We start from the raw sequence: 25,976 nt of genomic DNA, 5'->3' as shown, positions 1-25,976 counted from the left end.
TGGGTTCTCTGCCAGATCCTTTGCTAAGGTGTGATGATAGTATCTTCTCTAGTAGTAACTACAAACCAAAGCTTTCATCAGTTGGTCTCCCTCCATAATAGCTGCAAGACGTCTAGCATGTTGGAGGAAGACATATTAATACTATCCACAGTCACAGAGGCCTCCTTTTACACTCTAAAGATCAAAAATGGTGGCATTTCTGATTTTGTTAAAGTAAGCAAAGTATGCTGGCTTCTTTTTATTTTTATATCACTTTGCCCGACAACATCCACATTGTAAATAATAATTTGTGTAGGTGCTTCACCAGTCTGGTGTTATGCTCCTTCCAACTGAATTTATTATCAGGTTGTAATCCCAGGACTATCACCATCAACCATTTTAGCTGTATCTTAGACATATCCGGAGAGGAAACCTTTCACAAGATCTCAACTACATGTAGTGCATCTGTTCAAAGTTAGTGACAACAAACTGGCTATGAACCTTTTATTAATGTTCACAAAAGACATCTTTTGAAGTGCATATTGATGGAGATAATGAAAAAGGGTACTTTTTGATAAAAATATTTATTATGTTTTACATTCAGCTTACCAATCCATCCTCAGCGCGTAACACTGTGTCACAAAATTGCTATCTTAGCATGGTGAGGCATACAGACAATATGGTTTGATTATATTTACACAACTGCAGTGAAGGGAAAGTCAGGTCATGTGGCATGCAACTGATCTATCCCACTGAACTCAGTATGCAGTGCCTTGTGGTCTCAAAGCGTTGACATCATCACCGTTTTTTCTTTGACTCGGCACGGACTTCTGGTGTAGCATGCCTTCGGCGGCACCTGCGAACCACAAAGAGGCAGAGCAACACTGGTACCAGCATGCAGACTGCAACGGCTGCTGCAACATCAAGCAATGCCAGCTGCCACCAGTAGAGGTCCAGTGCTGCACTGCGCAAGTGTGTTGCACCACCGTGCCGCAACACATACTCAGTCCAGAAGATGGCGCGCTCCAGAGGCTGCTGGGGCTGGTCATGGAACAGTTGCGACAGCTCTGCTGCACGCTGCCGGTACCTGAAACGTCATAAAAGTTCAAGCTGCATGAAGTTCACATCTTAACACACACTGACCTTTGTACCGAAAGGGTAATGCACGTGGCTAGCCACTGAAATTTTAACACCATGACGGCTGAAAGGAAGAAACAACAGATTGGGATGAACTGCACTACATACAAATGATTAACATTTCAACAAAGCCATGTAAAGTAGGTAGGAGAAATGGCCTGTACATTCCATATACAAGGAAAGATTATGCAGCAGGCATTTAATTCAGAAATCACATTTTAATGTTGTTTGTGTGGAGAGTGTGTTACGCCTCATGTAAGAATGAGAAATGTTGATGAGCACATGCTACAATTCAACAGCGGCTAGATAGTGGTTTATCATTCGCCTGTGTTACTGCTCATGTTGGTCAAGGTACATTGATTGTCATGTGGAATAGATGGGTTCAGGAGGGCCATACTCAACACCATGCAATGTTCCCATGTGACTGCACCCAAGACGACAAGTACATAGTTTGCTCAGCTGTGCAGGATCAAACAGTCATGTCACATACCTTCAGTTAGTGAATGGACTTTTTTCCAGCAAGACAAGTGTTCACAAGGACAGTGCGATGATTCATGGAGCACCCCAGGCTGTCAGTATGGTGACCACAAGTGCTGTCCCAAAGAGCCCCAGATTTGTGTGTAACAGCATGACATACATATCCATTTGTGGAAGCTCCAAGGAGAATGAACATTGTCAGATTGCCTTCATCATCATCATCATCATCATCCAGGCCAAGCCCATGGTTTTAACTGTATGAAGTGACACTGAGTACATAATGTGATCACCTCTGGCTCACACAGCCAGTAATTTCTCTACATTTCTTATGTTTTAAGGCTGTTGTGTTTGTGTCACGAATTCAAAAGATAATGCTGATCACTTGTGACAACTTAATAAAATCATTTCTCACTCACTTTTTTTAACATGTAAGCACCTACTTCTTTTACACAAGAGAATTCCTAGGTTATATTTTTGTGGCATTCATATTGGACACTTAAGTGCTTTCAACTGGCCACAAAAATAGTCAATACCAAATAATTCTCATACAGACATGCTGTTAGAAATCCACAGATACACTGTCGTATAGCCAAATATATAACAGTGCAGAGAGTTCTCTCAGCTTTGTTGCTGGTGCAGTTTGCAAGTAGTAATATGTGCTTTCAGTATGATAATCTACCCAATACTGCTTAGAACTGACACACTGCACAGAAGTGAGAAAAAGCTCAATTTCCACCACAGTTCAAGTCATTCTGTGCAATCATTCTTTACTTGCAGAAACACAGGGTGAAGACTGAAATCTTCATGCCAAGTACTTCTATAAGAGCCCTATGTACCCACTTTTCTCCAATTTTCAGAGGGGTGATTCATGACGAGAGCACTCATGCTCCTTATCACAGAACACGTAATACAGGCAGTAGAAATCAGTATGGAATAAGCCTCACTTCCTCCCCCTTTATAAAAATAGTTCTGCAGAAGTATAATTAATTTTGCACATACAAAAGTGAACTGAAAGACATTCTGAGTAACTCTGTGTACAATAACAACAATAATAATCAAATATTGACTATATTGTGTAAATGGATAGCTAAAAAATCTACTCACCAAGCGGCACCAGGGGAACTCACACAAAAGGGTTTAACTTTTACAAGCTTTTGGAGCCAGTGGCATTTCTTCTGGTAGAAGAGTTGAAGGGGAAGGAAGAGGGGTGAAGGGAAAGGACTAGAGGGGTTTAGGGAAAGGGGTACAGTTCAGAAAAGTCACCCATAACCCTGGGTCAAGGGAGACTTACCAGATGGGCTGAGAAGGATGACTGATAATTGGGGACTGCACCAGAGGAGATTTGAAAACCTGAGAGCTTAAACGTGGAAGACACGGTAAGATTCAAGATAGAGATTACTACTAAAACATCATACAAGAGTAAATAAGAGTGGAAAGCTAAATAAATTGTATGTAACAGACATGGCAGGGGGGGGGGGGGGGGAGAGAGACGGCAAAAAATAGATCAGAAAATGAAAAGTGTACGAAGCTAAAATGGAGTGAAGAAAGGAGTAGTTACCGTGAAGAAATGCTGAGATGGATGGAACTGAGATAATTAAGGCCAAGTGGATGGTGAGAACGAAGAACATGTTGTAGTGCTAGTTTCCACCTGCGGAGTTCTGAGAAACGTGTCTGGGGGAAGGCTCTACATGGTGTGTATGCTCTGCAATAGCGTAACATGTTATCCTGTTGCAGAGCATACTGTGCAACATGACAGTCATGACCTATTCTTCCCCCAGACACCAGTTTCTCAGAACTTCGCAGGTGGGAACTAGCACTACAATATGACCTTGGTTCTTGCCACTCACTTGGCCTTAATTTACATTAATTCCTTCCATCTCAGCATTTCTTCACAGTAACTACTCCTTTCTTCACTACATTTTAGTTTTGTATGCCTTTCATTTTCTGACCTGTCTATTTTTCGCCATCCACCCTCCCACCTCTGTTATATACAATGCACTTAGCTTTTCACTCCTATTAACTTATGCACAGTGTTTTATTAGTAATCTCTGTCTTGCATGTTACTGTGTTTTCCACAATTAACCTGTTAGGTTTTCAAATCTTATCCAGTGCAGTTCCCAACTATCTGTCTTTCCTTCTCAGCCCATCTGGTAAGTCTCCCCTGACCTGGGGTTCTGGGTGATTTTTCTGAACTGTACCCCTTTCCCTAAACCTCTCCAGTCATTTTCCTTCATACCACAAGTAGTTCAGATATAGAAATTTATTATAACTTTCCTTTACACAGCTATGGAAATAATACATATTCAACAACCTAGTAACCAATATTTTATGTGCTGCAATACAACAAAGTAGTTTACAATGAGACAATTTTCAATTTTTTATTTAAAATCAGTTGTACAATTTTCCATTCTATGAGTTTGTACAATTTTTAATTAATTTAAAACAAAACTTAAAATTTGCAATCAGATTCAAAATTTCAGATAAAGGTCAAAACTTATTAAAAACATATGCTACACAGCTCATTTATGTTTTAAGTTCTGTTGTGTAAGAATTTCAGCAGTATTTTATTGAAAGTATTTTCATTTTATTGTAAAGAAGTGACTGAAAACAAAAGAAGTCAGACTATGATAGTTACTCACATAGAAACCAGAAATGTTTTTATACGTTTATTTAAGCTTCAGGAAAACATGTACAAACAAACTTATTTTCTATGTAGTCTCATGAATAGGAGACACAGTTTTTCCAGTGGATAGGTAGTTTCTTGATGAAATTTTCATAAAATGAATGTGGCTACTACAGCAGCCAGTTGCACAAGAACACTTCGATAGTGCCATCCTCATAAACCTGTGTCCTCTGTCTGCTTCCTTTATTCACCCAAACACATGAAAATCACAGGTCGATAAGTGCAGACTGTAGAGAGGATGTTCTAGAGTGGTCCAGAACAATTCCTGAATTTGGTATGGTGGTACATTGTAACACATCATACATTATCAGGGGTGAACGTCACTCTTTAATATGGCACAGATTACGTTCGTCTCATCCAGTTCCCTACCTATCTTTGACAAATGTGTAGAAACATACTAGACGGCACTGGTGTATGGAATGATGTCACTGGGGACAAGAATGGCACCAGGTAGTGTTCTTGTTTATTTGAAATTATGACCACATTTTGGTTTGCCGCAGACAGGAGAAGTGACATCACAGTGACAGCATTTGCACAAGACGTACAGTGCCAACTCAGTGCCTTATGGTGTGGGGTGCCATTGGGTACAAGCACTTTTTTGTTTTGTGAACGTAAGTGTAATTATCTGTGTGTTTGCATCTATTTACTCCGGACAATGGCGTTTTCTCTCATAAGTACAATTTGCTTATATTCTGACTGCTAGTAACTCGAGTGATCAAGGAAAATCATCTCATTACTGCATCATTGGCTGCTCAAAGTCACCTGATGCTCAATTATAGTAATATCTATGATTGCTGAAGAGGACACATTACCACAAATGTGTCAAAAAAATTTACATGGGCGACTCTTCATAAACTCTTAGAAACCTATTTTTATTATTCTATTAGTAGTTGTTCTTCTCTCCCTTTCCACATTCTTTGCTGTAGAAGAGGAAAAATTTATGACTTAGTACTTAATACAACAGCACACTGAAAAGTAATGCCTCTGAATTTTTTATGAGAACACTCTTAAAACTTTTTAAATAAAATAAATGTTATTAACATTCTACATCTTTATTCTTCATGTCAAGCTGAAAATATACACGAAACAGTTAACAATGAGCCTATTGCCTCAAGGCCCTCAGTCAATGGAGAAGGAGGAGTTGGCCACTAGTAAGTCTATTAAAAAATTTGTCAATGGAGAAGAAGGAGTTGGCCACTAGTAAGTCTTTCAGGCTCCTTTTAAACTGATCTTTGTTTGTAACTAAATTTTTAATGTTTGCTGGCAAATTATTGAAGGTGAGTGTTACTGAGTAGTGGACCCCTTTTTTAACTAAAGTAAGTGCTATTAAGTCCTTGTGCAGATCATTTTTGTTCCTGGTATTGTATGTATGAACTGAGCTGTATGTTTGGAAAAAAGATATATATTATTTAGGACAAATTTCAGTAAGGAGTAAATATACTGAGAGGCAGTAGTTAGTGTACCCAATTCTTTGAAGAGGTTTCTATAGGACGTCCGTGAATTTACTCCACAAATAATACGTATTACACGCTTTTGGACTCTGAAAACTTTTGTTTGACTTGAAGAGTTACCCCAAAATATTATACATTATGACATTATGGAACAAAAGTAGGCAAAGTATGCAAGCTTTTTCATTTTTATGTTTCCTATGTCAGCTAACACTTTAATTGCAAATACAGATTTGTTAAGACGTTTCTGCAGTTCTGTGGTGTGCTCCTCCCAACTGAATTTATTATCAAGTTGTAATCCCAGGAATTTAAGACTGTCAACCTCTTCTATCTGCTCTTCTTCATACTTTATGCATATGCTGAGTGGAAACCTCTTACAGATTCTGAATTGCATATAGTGAGTCTTTTTGAAGTTTAATGTCAGTGAGTTGGCTTTAAACCATTTATTAGTAACCATGAAAATATCATTAGCAGATCTTTCTAACTTACAACTAACAACAATTACAGGTGATTTTAATGTATGTTTTCCAAATGAGAGCAATAGAAAAGTAGGTTTAGAACAATTAGTTGAATCTCTTAGCCTGATGCCACTGGTAGATTTTCCAATTAGGGTTACTAATAAATGTCAAAGTTTGATTGACAGTACATTTACCGATAAGTCAAGAGTCAACAGCATCAGTGTAGGACCAATTGTAAATGACCTTTCTTACAATGATGACCAATTACTTACACTCATTGACCTCAATCTGTGCAACAGTTCTGATCATTCTTGAAAATATTTTAGGATGATAAATTTTGAGAACCTTAAAATTTTTAACAAGAGCCTGCAACACATAGACTGGAGTCCAGTTTACAGTGAAACAGATGTAAATAAAAAGCATAATACATTTTAAAATGAACTCATTTCTCACTCTGAAGTTAACATAAAAAAAAATGTTAGAAACTACTATGTAATCACTGACGAGAAGACATGGCTCACTGCAGGAATAAAAACATCCTGCAGAACAAAGAGGATACTGTACTATATAGTTCTTTCACAACTTGTATGACTGAAAGAAACAGCAGCACTATAGCACTCTAAAGAATGTAATAAATAAATCTAAGAGTATGTGAACAAAAACTGAAATTGATAAATAAAAAAATAATATAAAAACAATTTGAGACGCAATAAAGAAGGAAACTGGAAGAAAAACAGGAAACATGACACAGATAGAAATTAAACAAGGTGGTGATATTACAAAGAAAGTTGAAATGGTTGCAGAAATATTGAACAAACATTTTTTAACAGCAGAAGGAAAGGCAGGCTGTAAAGGACCTGTGGACAAAGTACTGTCTCTTTACAGAAAGTTATCAGCATCAGAACCCCACAGATATCCTTACCTTTTATTACATTAAATGAGAGTAAAAGGATAAGTAAGTCATTAAAAAATAAAAGGTTCAGTCTTATAATGTAATAGGTTGCTTCATCAGGAAAGAGGGAAGGAGAGGGAAAGATGAAAGGATGTGGGTTTTAAGGGAGAGGGTAAGGAGTCATTCCAATCCTGGGAACGGAAAGGTAAGTCTTTCCGCCCCCGGGATTGGAATGACTCCTTACCCTCTCCCGTAAAACCCACATCCTTTCGTCTTTCCCTCTCCTTCCCTCTTTCCTGATGAAGCAACCATGGGTTGTGAAAGCTTGAAATATGTGTGTGTGTGTGTGTGTGTGTGTGTGTGTGTGTGTGTGTGTGTGTGTGTGTGTGTGTGTGTTTGTTATTGTTATTGTTTCTATTGTTTCTATCAACGCACCAACGCTTTCGTTTGGTAAGTTACAGAATCTTTGTTTTTAGATACATTTATCCCCCGTGGAATGTTTCCCTCTATTATATCATATCATTATAATGTAATAGGATAGATAAAAATCTACTCACCAAGCAGTGACATAAAAACACACAGATAAATGAAGGTTATACTATCGAGTAGATTTTTATCCATCTGATTACATTATATTGTCAAAAATTGATTATTTTCATAGTTATTTAAGTCTAGTTTTAAGCAACAAATTCAACACATCTCTCCAAGAAGGAGTTGTCCCTGATAGACTAAAACTGGCTGCAGTGATATCACTCTTAAAAGGTGATAAAAATGATGTTACAATCTACTATCCAACCTCCTTTTTAACTGTCTTTTCAAAAATTCTTGAAAAACTTACGCACAGATTGATTGTTGATCATCTCAACTGCCATAATATCCTCATCAATAGTCACTTCAGGATTTTTTTTTTTTTTTTACTGAACAAGCAATATTCTCTTCTCACAATCAAGACCTGGAATTCATTAACAAAACAATGTCTCCTGTAGGTATTTTCTGTGATCTCTCAAAGCCATTTGACTGTGTAAACCATCAAATTCTTTTGAAAAAGGCAGAATATTATGGTTTAGGTGGTGCTGTTGGTTTGGGGCTTCAGTAATACCTTAAGGACCAAAAGCAGACTGTAATGCAGAATGGTTCATCCAGAGAACCTGCCTCATCTGAGTGGGGAACCTTAAAATGTGGAGTGCCACAAGGCTGTTTTACTTCCACTGCTATTTCTAATTTTCATTAATGACCTCCCTCTTTGTTCCGATACGAAGATACATTTACTTGTTCTGCAGATGACACTACAATTCTCATTAATGAATTGTCTGGCAACAACCTTTAACAAACTATGAACAAAGATTTCACTGCATTTTTAAATTGGTTTTTCTCAAATGGTCTCTCACTCAATACAGATATAACCCATTATTTGAGGTTTCTGTTGTGACTCGCCGATCTTTAGAAGTGTCGCCGCGCAGTTACACGCATCCTCTACATGCGGCGCTGCCTGCCAGCGATGCAGCAGCCGCGCCACCTAAGCGGCCAGCCAGCCAGTGGCCGCTAGACTTGGACTCAGTGCTTATTTGACTGTTACCATGTACACATGTCTCACTTTGTCTACTTGCTCTGTGACTTACATGTATTGTGTCGTCTTTGAAATATGAGTGTTCAACTTGACGTTACAACAGTTTCATACACCACAAATAAATCTTGAAGTAATTAATATAAAGTGTAGAGATCAACCAAAACAAACAGCTGAGGATACAAACTTCCCGGGTGAATATATGGACAGCAAATGTAATTGGTCAACCCACATTCTTCATATTTTTAAGAGACGTAGCTCAGCAATATTTGCTCTACAAGTTATTGCATCTGTGGCTGAAATAGTCACTTTCATTCATTAATGTCACATGCTGTTATATTCTGGGGGAACCAACAGCCTGAAAAAAAAATTTCACTGCACGAAAATAAGTTATCAGAATAATTAGTCTTGTCCATCAAAGACACTCTTGCAAGTATGTGTTTCAAAAGAGGAGGATCCCTACCATCTTCTCAAAGCATAAGTTTTCCTCTTGTCCTTTGTCTCTAATAACCTTTCCCTGTAAAAAATAACAGTGAATATCATGACTACAACACAAGACCCAAAGTAACTTCCTGGCAGATTAAAACTGTGTGCCGGACTGAGACTCGAACTCAGGACCTTTGCTTTTCGCAGGCAAGTGCTCTACCATCTGAGCTACCCAAGCAAGACTCACACCCCATCCTCACAGCTTTACTTCCACCAGTACCTCGTCTCCTACTTTCCAAACTTCACAGAAGCTTTCCTGCGAACCTTGCAGAACTAGCACTCCTGGAAGAAAGACTGGCAGGAGAGCTTCTGTGAAGTTTAGAAAGTAGGAGACGAGGTACTGGCAGAAGTAAAGCTGTGAGGAAGGGGCGTGAGTCGTGCTTGGGTAGCTCAGATGGTAGAGCACTTGCCTGCGAAAGGCAAAGGTCCTGAGTTCAAGTCTCGGTCCGGCACACAGTTTTAATCTGCCAGGAAGTTTCGTATCAGCACACACTCCACTGCAGAGTGAAAATCTCATTCTGGAAACATCCCCTAGGCTGTGGCAAAGCCATGTCTCCGCAATATCCTTTCTTCCAGGAGTCCTAGTTCTACAAGGTTCACAGTAGAGCTTCTGTGAAGTTTGGGAAGCAGGAGACGAGGTACTGGTGGAAGTAATGCTGTGAGGATGGGGGCGTGAGTCGTAATCGGGTAGCTCAGATGGTTGAGCAGTTGCCCATGAAAGTCAAAGGTCCGGAGTTCGAGTCTCGATCCGGCACACAGTTTCAGTCTGCCAGGAAGTTTCATATCAGTGCACACTCTGCTGCAGAGTGAAAATCTCATTCTAGAACCAAAGTAGTTTGCACACTGAACTGAAATGTCTAAATTGGCTTAAAAAAGGAGTTTATTACTCCATCATTAAGCTGTTTAATGTACCCCCAATGCATATCAAATGCCTTCACAAACAACTGCCAAAATTTAAACAAATTCTGAAAGTGTACCTATTACAGAAATCTTTTTATATGGTCAATGAATTTGAGAGAGAAAACGAATACCATCACTAAACTTAAAACTGTTTTACAAATACCTATTTGAGCATTATCACAGACATTCAAAAATCCTGTTTTGGTGTTACTGCATTTATTTATTGATTTTAATACTTAGCTAAAATTTGATTCCTGTATATTTACTAATTCTTTCTCAGTGTTACACAACTTTCTGTTAATTGAGTCAATATTTTTAACTTTATATTTTATTTACATTGTATCTTTTATTGTATGTGCAATTAGACACATTCTGTATCCTTGTGATTTGTTCCCAAAACAGCCACTCTGGCAATGAACACATTTTGCCAAAGGAGAAACCAGTTTGTTGATACCATAACTGTAGAAACTGTGGCTCTATTGACAGAGCCACAACCTCATCTGTGCTTGCACCGCTTCATCACTATCAAAGTGATGTCCTCGAAGGTGTTTTTTAATTTATGGAAACAGAAGAAAATCGGATGGGGCCAAGTCAGGGCTGTATGGAGTGTGACTGATGCTAGTGAACCCAAGGTGTTGGATTATTGGAGATGTTGCAATGCTCACGTGTGGTCTGGCGCTGTCATGCTGAAGGAGGTGGCGTTTAATATGTGGATGAACTCTTCACATTCAAAACTTGATTACAACACACTGTTTCTCATCCAACAATACAATGAAGTTACACCGCCATGTACAGGGTGACATTTATTGAACTATATGGGGGAAGAAAAAAAAAAAAAATACCTGAAAACTATATTACACACACACTTTATTCAACATGTAAACATCACTACACATTTTTGGATTTAGGTTGTGGCATGGCCAATATGCCTGCCATTATTGGTGATGTTGTGACACAGATGAATAGCAAAGTTCTGCATGACCCGCTGAAGTGTCGGAATATCGATGCTGTCGAAGACCTCCTGAATGGCTATTTTCACCTTAGTAATGGTGTTGAGGTTATTGCTGTATACCTTGTCTTTAATATTGCCCCACAAAAGAGGCATGTGTTCAGGTCTGGAGAATATGGTGGCCAATCAAGGCCCATACCAATGGCCTCTGCATACCCCAGAGCCAGAATGCAGTCCCCCAAAATGCTCCTTCAGGACATCAAACACTCTCCTGCTTCAATGTGGTCAAGAACCATCTTGCATGAACCACATCTTGTCAAAATCAGGGTCAATTTGGATAATGGGGATGAAATCATCTTCCAAAATCTTCATGTACTGAAACTTCCTGGCAGATTAAAACCGTGTGCTGGACCGAGACCCAAACTCGGGACCTTTGCCTTCCATGGGCAAGTGTTCTATCACGTACTGTTCGGTAGTCACCGCACCATCAAGGAATAGCACATTAATTATTCCATAACTGGACACTGCACACCACACAGTCACCCATTGAGGGTGATTCTCATTCCCCCATATGTGCCAATTTTGCTTATTGAGGAACCCATCCAGATGAAAGTGGGCTTCATCACTAAACCAAACCACACAGTGCACACTAATTCCCATCATACCCACAGCCAACCATGCAATCTGAATGTCCTAACGCAAACCATTCAGCAGTTATGACAATTTTATTTCAGGTAGTTCTATAACTGTCACCCTGTACATGCTACAATTCAAGGTCCTCTACTAGCAGAGGGCTGCAAATAGCTAGATGTGAAGAATAAAGATGTAGAATGTTAATAACATTTGTTTTATTTAAAAATCTTTAAGAGCTATCACACTAAAAAATCATCAGAGGCATTACTTTTCAGCATGACCTCACATCTTAAGCAAATCTTTCATTAAAAAAAACTATTGACAATAACCCCGAAAATGCATTTCAGTTCACTAATTTTATTATTATCCAGTTTCCACTTAAGTTTAGGTCTCAGTGCCTGCAATTGTACAAACATAGGAATAAAACTGTAAAATTAGTCATTCACCCAAAGGTTCATTTCAATAACAAAGTACTTTTCTATGCCTGGTCCTACTGGGGTTTATAAGCCTTCACCTTCAACCTGGGGTACTTGTAATATGAAAGCTAAGTCACAATGTAACTTGGCGTTTTCTCTCCCATAGAAACCATACCCAGAAGAATAAATGATTTATCTTACAGAACAAATTCTTAGACTGGTCAGGGATCAAACTCTAAAAGTCATTATTTATGATATAAATATCATTATTAAAAAAGTGCTTACTTTCCAATTGTGAAATCTTTGATGATCTAAATAACTGTCTATCACTTCAGGTGAATATTTACTTCCCTCTATAAATAACCAAATAAACTGCCCTAGCTTAGCACTGAACAGAATGGTAATGATGGACATGCTAATAGAAATGAATGAATTAACTTACTTTTGCTGAGTTAAAACTTCATTGATTGCCCACAGTAATGACTCTTCTGTTACATTGTGGAATAGTAATTTAACTGCATATCCTTTGTCCTCAGCTCGAATCAAATTCACTTTCTGATCACCAAATAGTGGTATTCCTACAACTGGAACTCCATGGTAGACAGCTTCTTGAAGACTCAGTAAGCCACCATGTGATATAAACAACACAACATTTTTATGTCCTGTACAAAATAAAATAACATTATTGACATTTTTCCCCCATATATCTTAGAAAGCACACACACAGACAGAGAGAGAGGTTGGGGCGGGGGGGGGGGGGGGGGTTAAAAAGACATAAGAGTTCAAGCATAGTGATACTCGCATAACAAGGTGACCTCCCCAATAGTAACTAGGACATATTTCAAAACCTAAATCATTCTTTCTATAAACATGGTATTCGAAGGGAAATGGGCAGAAGGAGCCAGGTAAACTTGATTTGCAAGACCCATATAAAACTGTAAGTTGACAAATGTTAAACAAAATACTTTGCTACATGATATCTAGCAAGCCTTGTAACTAGATAGAAAAATTCTTGAGAGGCAGAATGCAGCAAGAAATCCTGGATGGACAGCCCTCTACAGCCACAGGAGTAAAATCAGGTCTGCCCCAGGAAACTATAACAGTGCTATTACTGTCCGTACCATTGGTAACTGATAGAATAGGGTATTTATTATGTGTACAGACTTTTTTTGGATGATTTTATATCCTTAACAAGTGATATTCAGTCAATATTGTAGCAACAATCAGTTAGATCTGGGCTAAAACCAACCATGTGAAAAGGTAAACAGTTTTTGACAAACCAAAGAAACGTTTTGAACTTAACAAAATATTAAAAAGTAGTAATCTTTGGATATAGAATTAATTAATTTCAACTGGACTCAGTCATGTCACACTAATGTATTAGAATCTGACATGAAGACAACAAATTCTCATTTTAGATCAAGCGCACGACAAGCAGTGATTTATTAATAAATACTGGGTAAGTGAATTCTGTCAACGAAAGAGATCCCTTATAAAACATTTATATGGCTCAACATTTATTAAAGTTCTATTAGTTGGGAACATGTCCAGTCAGCAATCAGACAAACAGCAGGCACCAAGCACACATAAATAAAAGCAAAATTAATTATCACTGTCTACTTTGCTTTGCTGTGGTTGGTGTTTCAAATGCTGAGAAGTCTGAACTTGCACATACTGTAGGAAAACACACCTAAAACTTCGAAGGATTTGTTTTGAGAATAATATCTACAACTGTTCTTTAGCCCTTTGTGTATCATTCTCATTGATAAAGTGAATATAAAATTATGAGACAAAACAGGTGGCCAGTACTTATCTTCATAATGTGATATTTTAGTACTGTCATGAGACACACAAAAAAATACATACACTAACCTAGCTTTCAGTTGCAGTTTCAATGAGTGAATTTTCCATTTTATTCAACTGTCGATCAAATTAGAGCAGTAATAGCTAACACAGAAAAAATATACCTAATCAATTTGTTACGTAAATGGAGTGAGAAGAAACCCTTATTTATGTTACAAAGACAAGGCACAGATAAAATTTGGGTATTGTAAATATAAGGACACAGATAATGTTCAGGATTCTAGAATGAGGCAAGAAATATAAATTGAGTCTATGGTATACCAAACATCTTCTTTCAATACTAACTATTAACTAACAAAAAAATCATTATTCTTAAATGATTTAAGTTCATTGCTTAATGATGACAGGATAAGACAATCTCAGACCAAAAATTAAGTATATTACCCAAAATATCATTTTGGGGAAACCATTTCCCAAGATGTACATTATTTGGCTTCCCAACCATAGTATCTTGATCCCATTTCCACAGTACTTCTTGCTTCAGTTTTGAGAAAGCTTTCATAAAGGCAATGAACTTGTCATTTGGCATTTCAGAGGCTTGAACATTTGTTCCCAAACTGAAGAATATAACTCCTTCTTTTGAATTATCCAAAATTGTTTTAAGGTCCTGCAACATCAAAAAGTGAACATTACTAAAACCTGTATTACTGGCTGACAAATACTATATATTCTTTCTTTTGATACAACACCTAATTTTCCTTGCAAATAAAGTTTCATAATTACTAATACAATAAATAACCTATGATTCATGAAGTTTAACAAAACACATACAGTGAAATGAGTACATTCATTCGTTCAAATGTAAACTTGACAGCACATAAAACTGGAAATGGAAAATCACAGCCAGAGTCGAAGTCTAACACAGTACTGACACAAATAATATGTATCATGCCATTTTCCTGGGTTACGCTGAAAACACATAGAAGAAGAATTATTGTGGTAATTACCTGTATTGGCTGACAGTAGTTGAACAAAGATTGTACACCTGTTGTAAATATACTAGTCACAGTGTATTTGCGTTACTCCAGGAATGTTGAATCAGATTGTGTACATGTATGGAAAGTGGTTGGTATTGAATTGTAAAGAGAAGGAGCAATAAAATACAGTCATCATCACGAGATCACTGGCGAGCCTCCAATTCAGTTACATCATCTTCTCATTTTATTAATCACGAAGTCAGTTTTCAGGTGGAATGGATTCTATAGGACATGGGGTGCTGTGGATGACCCTGCTCCATGGTTGATACTATTTCACAGATCCACTGTGAGAGCTGTCCAGATTCACTATTTGGGCCCACAGTGAGGAGTCCCTATGACCATAAATTACTCTTTCTTTACAGGTTCTGCTGATGCACCTGCAGTTTCTGTGGAGCATTGCAAACTGGATTAGAAACTAGATCTAATATTCATAATAAACACAATGTACTAAGAGAGAATTCATTCTGTCAGTATTCTAGTGCTATTCCAAGAAAATACAACAACCTTTCTGCAAATGAACTATACTGTTATTAGCTACATAAGCACTTAAGAGGGAAACTTCTGCTGGTTGCCACTATAGCTGAATGAATGTCATGTGGCAGTCTTTGTAACTGGTTAGAGGGCCATCAGCTACAGATGGAAGATAATTAAATAGTGGAACATCATCACACAACAGTAAACAAACTGCATCACAACAGATGGCATATCAACGGCAGCAGTATAGTGTCTACAGAAGTTCCACAAACACTATGGGTGTCAGCACAACCCACTGTGCTGCAACAAACAACAAATATCAGGCAGGTGTATAGACATGACCTTAATGTTTGACATCAGTGGTGTGCGCCTGACAGTAAATCGGATAAACATTTGTGCCTGAAGGCGATAAACTCAGCAGTCACAATATGCAACCACAAAGTACTGACTACCAACTTAGGTCTTGCCACACCCTTTACAGCGAAACTTGTATTTGTTAACACCATTGAGCCTTTATTAGGTGCTGATTTACGTGGGCATTATGCATTAATGGTGGTTTAGAGGAGAGGATGACTGCAGACCACAGTCATCGACAACACAGTAACTGGTACAAAGGAGTGCTCAGCCTACAGCACAGTACAAAGAATAGTGTACGATATGCTTGCCTTACTGGGTATCTTTGCCCTTGTATACTCTTTGAGGAAAGATGAGTAGTGGCTAGTGTGCTAAATGGTCATTGTTGCTGGAGTGCCAAGATATAATGAAACAGTTTGGGAGTATATGAATAAACAAAGTACTAAAGTGTGTGTGTTTATATTGTGAAAAAGAGCCAATTGCAGTGTAATAAACAGTGTTTCAATGGAACTGCTGCATGTGAAGAATTACTTCCACCTTTCTCATGACTGGTGTGTGGTATGACTGTATCTGACCAGTGTTTATTCCTCCCCACACTGATCAGAGTCATTACAATAGACAACACCATGATAAACTGCAAAGAATGCTTTAACCAATTTACAGACACGAGCACAGCACAGAAATGTGCATCATATCAATACCACATCTAGTTAACCCATTTAACAGCACACACACATAATTGCCCTAGAGCACCTAACAGAAACAGAGGCCATATTTGAAGAAATGGTCCAAGCTGGGATAATTCATCATTTTGAGAGCCCATGGTCTTCACCTTCGTACCTCATTCTCAAGAAATGTGCCTAATGGCACCCCTGTGGTGTTTTTCATGCTTTAAATGTCAGGAGAAGACCTGGACAGTTACCCTACACCACACATTCAAGATTTTAGATGTGCATTAGCCGGTCCAAAAGTTTTAAGTATCATACACTGCCACAAAGTGTACAACCAAATAACTGCAGTGCCTTGTGACATCCTGGAGATTGGTAATTACACCCTTTGGTGTACCCCAGCAGTTCAGACACACAGAGTTTGTCTATTAGTTTATGATGGATGTGTGCACCATATAAAAGGAGAAAAAAGATTGTGGTTCATTACTTTTTGTGCATCTGTGATTTGGCAAATACCATACACTACAAAGAACTCACCACTGCTCAGACTGCAATCCATAACTACAGCATTTACTGGCTGACCCTTCACAGGACTGTGACTTGCCCAAATCCTATGGTCAGGAACCAAGTTAATGTGATGGTGATATGTCTCTTGGTGGAAGCCAAGGCCCTTAGATTAGATTAGATTAGATTCAGTTTTCGTTCCATGGACCCAAAAAATGAGATGATTCTCGTGGCTGCTGAACTTGTCAGAAAGTATGGCATAAAAACATTTGAATATAATACTTACTACCCTGATCATTGTCAGGAGATTGTCAAAACAGGTGAATACAATGCGGTAAACTGGAACAGCTAATATTTACAGAATTAACACACTGTCAGAATGAAACATTGTTATGCACTATTAATAAAGTTATCATACATAAAATACCTAATCTTGACTGTTGTGACCAAGTGCTGTCAAAACTGAAATCTAAAAGACATTTTTATTGAAGCTGGCTTAACAGTCCCTGTTAAGATATTCATCTGTAGAGTAGAAAGAGTTGCCTATCAAAAAACCATGATTATCTGAAACTAAGTTTTTAATGGTTGCTGGCAATTTATTCAAAATGTGTGTTCCTGAATAGAGGACCTCTTTTGGACCAATGTAAGTGATTTTAGGTCTTTATGTAGATTGCTCTTATTCCTAGTATTGATACTATGTATTGAGCTATTGGTTCGAAGCAGAGACGCATTACTTGCAAAAAATTTCATTAAGGAATAAATATACTGAGAAGCAGTGGCTAGAATACCAAGTTCCTTGAACAGATTTCTTAATGATGGTCTTGAATTTACACCACATATGATTCTTATCACACACTTTTGCTCCCTAAAAACTTTTGCTCAGTTTGATGAGTTGTCCCAGAATATGATCCCATATGACATAATAGAATGAAAATAAGCAAAATATGCAAGTTTTTTATATTTATATCTCCTACATCTGAAATCATTCTCACTGCAAATACAGAATTGTTTAGGTGCTTAAGCAATTCTGTGGTATGCCCTGAATTTATTATCGAGTTGTAATCCCAGGTTGACACCTCTACTATCTGCATATCTTCATATGCTGCTTCACATACAGGAAGGAAATCTCTTACAGGTTCTGAACTGCATATAGTGGGTCTTCTCAAAGTTTAATGACAGTGAATTAGCTTTAAAGCACTTATTAATGCCAGTGGAAATTTGATTAGCGGCTATTTCTAAATCTCTACTTGACTTGCTACTTATTGCAATGTTTGTATCATCTGCAAACAAAGCAAATTTAGCATCTGGCAATGCAACAGATGAGAGGTCATTAATGTACACAAGAAAACCAATGGACTCAACATGGAACCCTGAGGAACACCACATGTAATTAATTTCCAGTCACATGAAAACTGACTGCTTACTGCACAGGTATTTCACAATAACACCCTTTGCTTCCTGTTAGATAGATAAGACTCAAACCATTTTGCAGCACTGCCGGTGGCACCATAATATTCTAATTTACTTAAGAGAATGCAGGGGTGTACCTAGGGGTTGGCAGGAGTGGCCCCCGCCACGGGCGCAAGAGCAAGGGGTGGCGCAAATTCCAAAGGCCGCCGACGATGATGTGACAGAGCGCCACGCCGCCCTCTGAAAAAATAATTCTGCGCCGCGGCCAGTCTGGTACTAGAAATTGTGGAAAAATTTGCTGCAGAATGGAGAAGAGATAGTAAAGGAAGACTGTCTGATGACAAGAATCCTCTTCGCTTTACTAGGAGGCACTTTCCTCAGGTCACTCCAAGTGATCAGTCCAAGAAATGCAGACTATGGTGTAGATGTGCAGTCTGCTCAAAACAGAATGTGCGCCGCGGTTGGTATTATCTTTTCAGATAAACTTTTGCAAAATACTACTACTACTACTACTACTACTACTACTACTACTAATTTATTCTTGATTTTTTGCAGTGCTCAGCTAATATAATACTACTACTACTACTACTACTACTACTACTACTAATTTATTCTTAATTTTTTTGCAGTGCTCAGCTAATATATATATTACCCAAGCTGAACCTCCTTACTCCATGAACTTTTTTATCAAAGCACAAGAGCACATAACCTTGCAAACCAGTTTTGACATCTTCATCTTCCTGCGAATGCATAAAGTGTGATTGTGGTCAGATCCAGTTGACATATTTCTTGTTTAATTGGACAAGTAAAAATATACTCTATATTCATGGCAAGTAAATATTATTTACTTGTTATATTACCTTATGGCAACAGTTGCAAAATATTACCGGAAAGTACCCAGAAAGTCATATTAGACATATTAGACCTATTTAATAACAATTATCACATACACCTATAAACAAGATTCGTTGTTAATATTACTGGTCTCATTAATTTTCTTGGAACAAGGGAAAATATCAGTCTTTCTGTATTGATAAAGGGGTGCATTTTTTGCTTCCTGGGGGATTCTTTAGATGTCACCATTTTAAATTCTTGTTAGGGGCGCCACATACCTAAGGTACACCACTGAGAGAATGCTGTGGTTCATACAGTCAAAGGCTTTTCACAGGTCACAGAAAATGCCAGTAGCCTCTAATTTATTATCTAATGAATTAAGTACATTCTCACTGTAAGTGTAAATAGCTTTCTCTATATCAGAACCCTTAAGAAATCCAGACTGTGACTTGGACAATATATTATTTGCAGTCAGATGCTTAAGGAGACACTTTAACACAATCCTTCCAAATATTTTTGAGAAAGCTGGCAGAAGTGAACTTGGTCGGTGGTTTGATGGTATCTCTTTATCCCCCTTCTTGTAAAGAGGCTTAACTTCAGCATATTTTAGCCAATCTGGAAGTGTTCCACTGATAAGAGTTTGATTACACAAATAACTTAAGATAGAACTCAACTTTCATGAGCACTATTTGATTAACTTTGTTGATATGTTATCATACCCGTTGGAATACTTAGATTTTAAGGATTTATGATGGATGCTACTTCTATGGGAGATGTTAGTGTTATTTGCATTTTATTGAAGTTATTTTTGAAGACTTATCTCAGGTACTCCATTGCACTGTTCACCAAACCCGAAACCCCAAGCTGTCAGTAACAGAAATGAAGTACTTGTTCAAGAGGTTTGCAACACTACCTGTACTTTTTACCAAAGACTCATTTATTTTTAAAGTTATCTGTTCCTCTACCTTTTTGGTCCCACCTGTCTCTGTCTTCACCATATCCCATGCAGTTTTTATTTTGATGCCAGATGTAATTATCTTTTTCACACAATAAAGCTGCTTCGATTTCTAGATTACTTGATTCAATATTTTGCTGTATTATTTGTAATTCATTACATTTCTAACAGCAGAGCTATTCCTAGATAGTAGATACAGCCTCCTTTTTGTCCCACATGATATCTTTATTCCTTGTGTAATCCATGGTTTATTTTTTGACTTCTGTGTGATTTGAGTTACCTTTAGGAGAAAACAATTTTCAAAAGTGGAGCGAACTTTATTAATGAATGCTTTGTATTTTCCATTTGAGTCATAAGTATTACAAACATCTATCCAGTTCATATATTTGAGCAATTTCCTGAATTTCGCAATTTTTGACTTATTTATTACCCTCCTGTACTCAGACTTAATAGATTTTTTATCCTGACAAGTTTCAACATTTAACATAAGATGCTGCATGTCATGATCAGACAGCACATTTACTATTGGTTATGTGATATGACTTTTTTTCCCTAGATCTGTCTACAAATATATATTATCAATAGCAGTCTCAGAGCATTTACATATCCTAGTAGCAAAGTTCACAGTGTGCCAGAAATCTGTAAAGCAACTGTCAATAGTGTTCAAACTCTGCACTAGCAAACAGCAAATATGACTCTCAAGTTACTGACTGACTGTTTTGTGTGGCTATTAATTAAAAAGATGCCAATGCATGGGCATGGTCATGTAGCCAGTGCCAGCAATGCAAATTTAGATAATGTGTACTTGCCAACATTAGGCCATTTCAAGGCTCTCAAGCCAGATGCACCCATGTAAACAGTGATCTCGTAAGGCTGCTTCCAACTATGATTGGCTACAGACACCTTTTCACAGTAGTGGACAGGTGTATTTGATGGGCAGAAGCTGCAACCTCCATAGATATTCCTGCTGAGACAATAACAAACACCTTCATTGCTACCTGGATAGCAGGAGTTGGTTGCCACCTCCACATTGCTACAGAACAGTGCCAGCAAATCAGATCCATTTTGTTCCAAGAATTACCCATTTTTTCTGCATCCAGCATCATCATATGACAACCTATAGTCCCACCAGCAATGGAATGTTAGAAAGAAGGCATGAGACACTAACAATGGCTCTCTTGTGCCACTGCGCATAATGGTCAGAGGCCTTTCTCTTCATTCTTTTACACCTTTGCACAGTGTACCAGTCAGACATCAGAGTACTGTTAGCAGAAATGATGTATGTGAAGCCGTTACACATTCTGGCAGACTACCTCACACCTACACCGTTACTGTCTGCAGAGTTGATGGAACAGCTCTGAGGCCTGCGGCCAAGATCTGAGGCCCACCTGCTTTGCACCATAGTGAACATCCCATTTTTGTCCACAAAGATTTGGACAATTGTACTCACATCAGGCTCTCACCACTCCATCCACTGTACACAAACCCCTGCTCAATGCTGTGATGAGGCAATCACACCAGAGAGAGCATACAAAACCACAAAGGTCTCAGTCAAGTGATTGAAGCCAGATTGGGCCCTACCTTCACCTCTCCAAGACACCACACTGATGCTACAAGTCTTACCACTCTCAGACATACTGACTCCAAAGAGCTTTGCAATAGTGCGCAAACTTCCTGGGGTGGGATGCCAGAAAATGAAAGATTTAGTAGTCATATCAAAAACTTACTTCCTCGCAGGACGCAGATGTTCTGGACGTGGAAGGCATTTGGAAGAGATATTAAGTGATAAAGAAGCCACATGCGGTGACCTTCTAAGCACCAAATGAATCTTGTTAAGAACTGTGAGCTGTTTGTTGTGTAAATTTCATGTTTTACATAGATCAAACAAATCAATGCAGTAAAACAAGGAATAGTTGTTGAAAGTGGGATTCAACTCAAAGACTGCTATTCTAGACTTGCTTATTAGTCTCTCAACTATGCCACCAAAGTATGAAGTCACTACATTAAGCATGGCAATATTCAGGTACCTCTTACTATTATTCTGTCCTTGACTCCACCTCATGATTTTGACTTCAAATCCATTTTCCCCATCTGAACAAACTTTCCGTGGGTTTTTGGAGGGTGCATGCTCTGTGCTGAGTGTCAATAAGGCACAAATATCCCAGTAACACATGCAGTTACAAGTGACCTTTTCTTTTATGAGCAGTACTGTGCACTTTGTAGAGTAACTGGTGCCTATGTAACATGGTGGGCAATTCAAAATCTGGCCACTTTTACTATTTGTGCTGCCAAGTGTGCATATATTCATTCTTCATGTTCTGTAGATCCTATCAAGAAAAAGACCTTCAGGGGTGTAGAATGAGTCAGGGTATATATTTATATGACTACACTTTTATTTTTCCAAGAAAATAGTTACCTACATCTGTGACAACAGAGGCTACTTACAGCACACTACTACTTCTCATACAACTTTACAATGGATCTGTCTGTTGGGCCCTAAGTAACTTTGGCTAAATATTCATTTTTTTTTTCAATTTTCCACTGTTATTTCTGTAGAGTCCCACACAGGGAAATATTGTGTCCTCTAATGTGGGCATTGACTCAAAATTCCCATTTCTGTATACTTTCAGAAGTAAAATACAGCTTTGGCATTAAAAATGAAATTTTCAACTATGAATATGTAACATAAGCAATAAAATAAAGTTTTGGATTTCAGGGCCAACTGTTTACCGAATATATACTTTTATTTTCAAGAGACATACAAAAATTTCAGTATTAAATCAATCAAACAGGAAATGCAAGATTGCTTTAGTTGGATATTGTATGCAAAATTGCTTTAGTTGGATATTGATCTTATATTCACCTTTGGAAGATCTTTTGCAGGTTTAATATGCATTCCTCCAACTTGAATTGTATTTGGTGTTAGTGGCCTGGAAAGGCCTATGCTTTCATGGTTGTTGATAAGAACCAGGGAACTGCTTTTGAACAATTTCTCAACAGATGGTAAATTATCAATATTCTTAGAATATGACAACATAATTTCTTGTTGATTGGGCACATAAACAAAGAATCGCAGTAATTCAACAAGGAGCCCATACATACTGTTTAATGTCCGTTGTAAAAAATTCATATTCACAGGAATGTCAAGCATTATGTCAGGAATGTAGGCATATGCAGCAGGATTGCCTACTGCATCACCCATCACAAATGCTAGAGTATTAGGAATTTGTTGTATAATACTGGCATTATGCTTGTGAGCCAATCCAAGAAAACACTCTGTGAAAACTCCAGCTATGAGGAGATCAAACTTCTGATTATTGGATGTTATTAGATCTTGTACTTCTGGTGTACTGATAGCATTCTTGCACATTGAACTTCCAATGGTGCTAGAGAAGAGAAGTAAAATAAATGGGTTAACTTCACCCATTTCAAACAGGGACATGTTTCTCTCTTTTCCTGTAAATAATAAAGTGAGGCAATAATAGGTAATGCTGTACATCAGATATGAGTTTTATTCTACTATGTATATATACTTTATATTAACACTGGTTTACTTACGGAAACTGTCCATTGTGACATTCAATTTAATATCTCTTATGTTCTTGACCGGGGGAGACTGTGGGAATGGACTAATCACAGTCAAATTATGTCCTCTCTGTGCTAGCTCATGGAGCAGTGGTGACAAAAAGACCATGTGGCTCTTGCTTGGAACTGACATAACTGACAGAATGTTAGCTCCCTGGCACTGTGTGATAACTCCAGTTAGCAAAAATATACACTGCCAGAATCTCTGTAACATAAAATTAAAAACAAAATAAAATCTTTGTGTATGTTAGCTATTTAGTTTTTAACCATTTAGTTTCATATTCCATGGATCATTTGTATGGTAAATTGTAATGATGTGCAATGAGTCATTTTACATTAACATTGCAAATTAATTTGTAAATGCTTTTATATATTGAACATTTACAGATAGTTTTATTATTATTATTATTATTATTATTATTATTATTATTATTATTATTATTATTATTACCACCTTTAACACACTGCAAATAATAGAAGTTCTTCTACAGATTAGAAGGCATTGTCAAGGAGAAACTTTTCAGTTTGTGTACAAATTTTACTTTTCTGTCTGTCAGACATTTTATGTCACTGGATAAGGGATAAAAGATTTTACGTATCACACTCACAGTCATCTGTTGTCATAAGGTCACCTAACCATAACATTTGAATAACTCTTATCTCGTCAAGATGAGTTATCATTTAACTTGTTTTGATCAGTTAAATAAATCTACCTATACATTGGATTTTGTTCTAAATTAATTACTTATGTGCATCATTGTATTCACAGGTTTTATGATTGTCGTTTCAATAGATGATGAATTGAATTTATGTAATAGAAGACATTTGACACCAAAATCTGCATGATGGATAACAACAACAATGACAACAACAGTAGATAGATGAAAAAATATCAACGTAAGAGGTAAGCTGAAATCAGTTAGAGGCTGATATACACCTGCAGTTAAACACAGGGGTCCACATTATTTACCTCACCACATGTTATCCTTTATCCTCTTTCATCACTTCAGAACCAAACACAAGTACAATTTATTTTAACCATGTTATATACTGTATTCTGTTATTTTTGTTCATATTGCTTGGAGGAAGAATATTTCCTAAAAAAAAATTTTCCTGACAATTATTTGAATGCTACAACTACGTACACCTTATAATCAGACTTCTTTTTAGACGGTCATTAACAAAGTCAGGAAATGCTTTAATATGTGTTTACCACTTGCTTTGTTTCACCTATGGCTGTAATATTTTATTCCAGATTGGAAAGGCCCCCTTAAACACTGGAATTTTGTGACAACTTGCGATCACTATTCCATTAGGACCTATCTACCATGGTAAAAGTCATTGGAGAGTCTTAGCGAATTAGTGTCAACAGATCATATACTATCCACCCACTTTCTTGTTGCCACTTTTAAGGATAGGCAGGAAGACAAGTCTCCAGCACTCACAATAAGTTATGCAGTGAGTGCAGAAGATAAGCTCCTTCTCACTCATACAGTACTGACAACTAGGGACATGGAATTCATGTAATATGTCTCAAGCGTCACACCTGTAATGTGTAGGACTGATGTACAGAGACAAACACTTAAAATTTTATGTGATTGGAGGCTTTCCTGGCGAATGTGCTGCATCCAAGGTTCTCTGATGTCCAGCTGGATCCGATCGTCGAAGTTCCACAATATTTCGGCGAATATCCGTTCCGCCATCATCAGGTGGTGCTGATGGAATGATCTGTCTGCGCTATGTCTGTGGTATTTATATCCGCAGGGTCCCAAGTCGTATCCCGGCGTGGGCGGTCGGCGGGGCGCCATGTGGTGTGAGGGGTGGGGGTAGCTGCAGCCATGCCTGGTGGTAGGTGCATTTCATCTCCATCCGCCGTGACGGAAGGATCTCGCGTCCGCTCGCGCTGTTGCTCTTTGATGGTGTTTAATAATGGTTTCCAGGCCTTGCTAAGTTGAAACCCGGTGTCCCTGTTGATGAGGTTATCTGTTACCCGAATTTGTATGGCCTCCTTGTAGATACTGTCCCAGTAGGCACTCGTGGCAGTCAGGATTTTTGTCTCTTCGAATTTCGCTGTGTGTGTGGTTTCAATGCAGTGTTCTGCTAGGGTCGAATGGCTGGGTTGGCATAAACGGGTGTGACGTTCGTGCTCCTTGCATCGGTCCTCGACCGTGAGAACTGTTTGGCAAATGTAGTATTTGCCACAGTCGCACAGGATTTTGTATATGCCCGTTTTCTTAAGGCCCACATCATCTTTTGCCATTCCTAGCAGGTCACAAATCTTTGCTGGTGGTCAGAAGACTGTGTCAATCTTGTGTCACCTTAACAGTCTC

At 38.0% G+C, this 25,976-nt stretch overlaps 1 protein-coding gene across 1 annotated transcript in view; it reads right to left on the bottom strand.

Moving 5' to 3' along the window:
- Positions 1-548: 548 nt before the first annotated feature.
- LOC124797618 (UDP-glucosyltransferase 2-like) overlaps positions 549-25,976 on the bottom strand; it is a 136,053-nt gene continuing 110,625 nt past the window's right edge. Inside the window, exons 2-6 of the mRNA XM_047260800.1 lie at positions 23,620-23,851; positions 22,925-23,517; positions 14,270-14,492; positions 12,465-12,684; positions 549-1,066 (exon numbers count right to left, since the gene is read on the bottom strand). Coding sequence (XP_047116756.1) covers positions 778-1,066; positions 12,465-12,684; positions 14,270-14,492; positions 22,925-23,517; positions 23,620-23,851 — 1,557 coding nt within the window. The 3' untranslated portion in view covers positions 549-777. The remainder of the gene's footprint in view (positions 1,067-12,464; positions 12,685-14,269; positions 14,493-22,924; positions 23,518-23,619; positions 23,852-25,976) is intronic.

This window comes from Schistocerca piceifrons, chromosome 1, assembly GCF_021461385.2.
Source record: "Schistocerca piceifrons isolate TAMUIC-IGC-003096 chromosome 1, iqSchPice1.1, whole genome shotgun sequence".
NCBI lineage: Eukaryota > Metazoa > Arthropoda > Insecta > Orthoptera > Acrididae > Schistocerca > Schistocerca piceifrons.
This window is presented reverse-complemented; position numbering and strand designations above follow the sequence as displayed.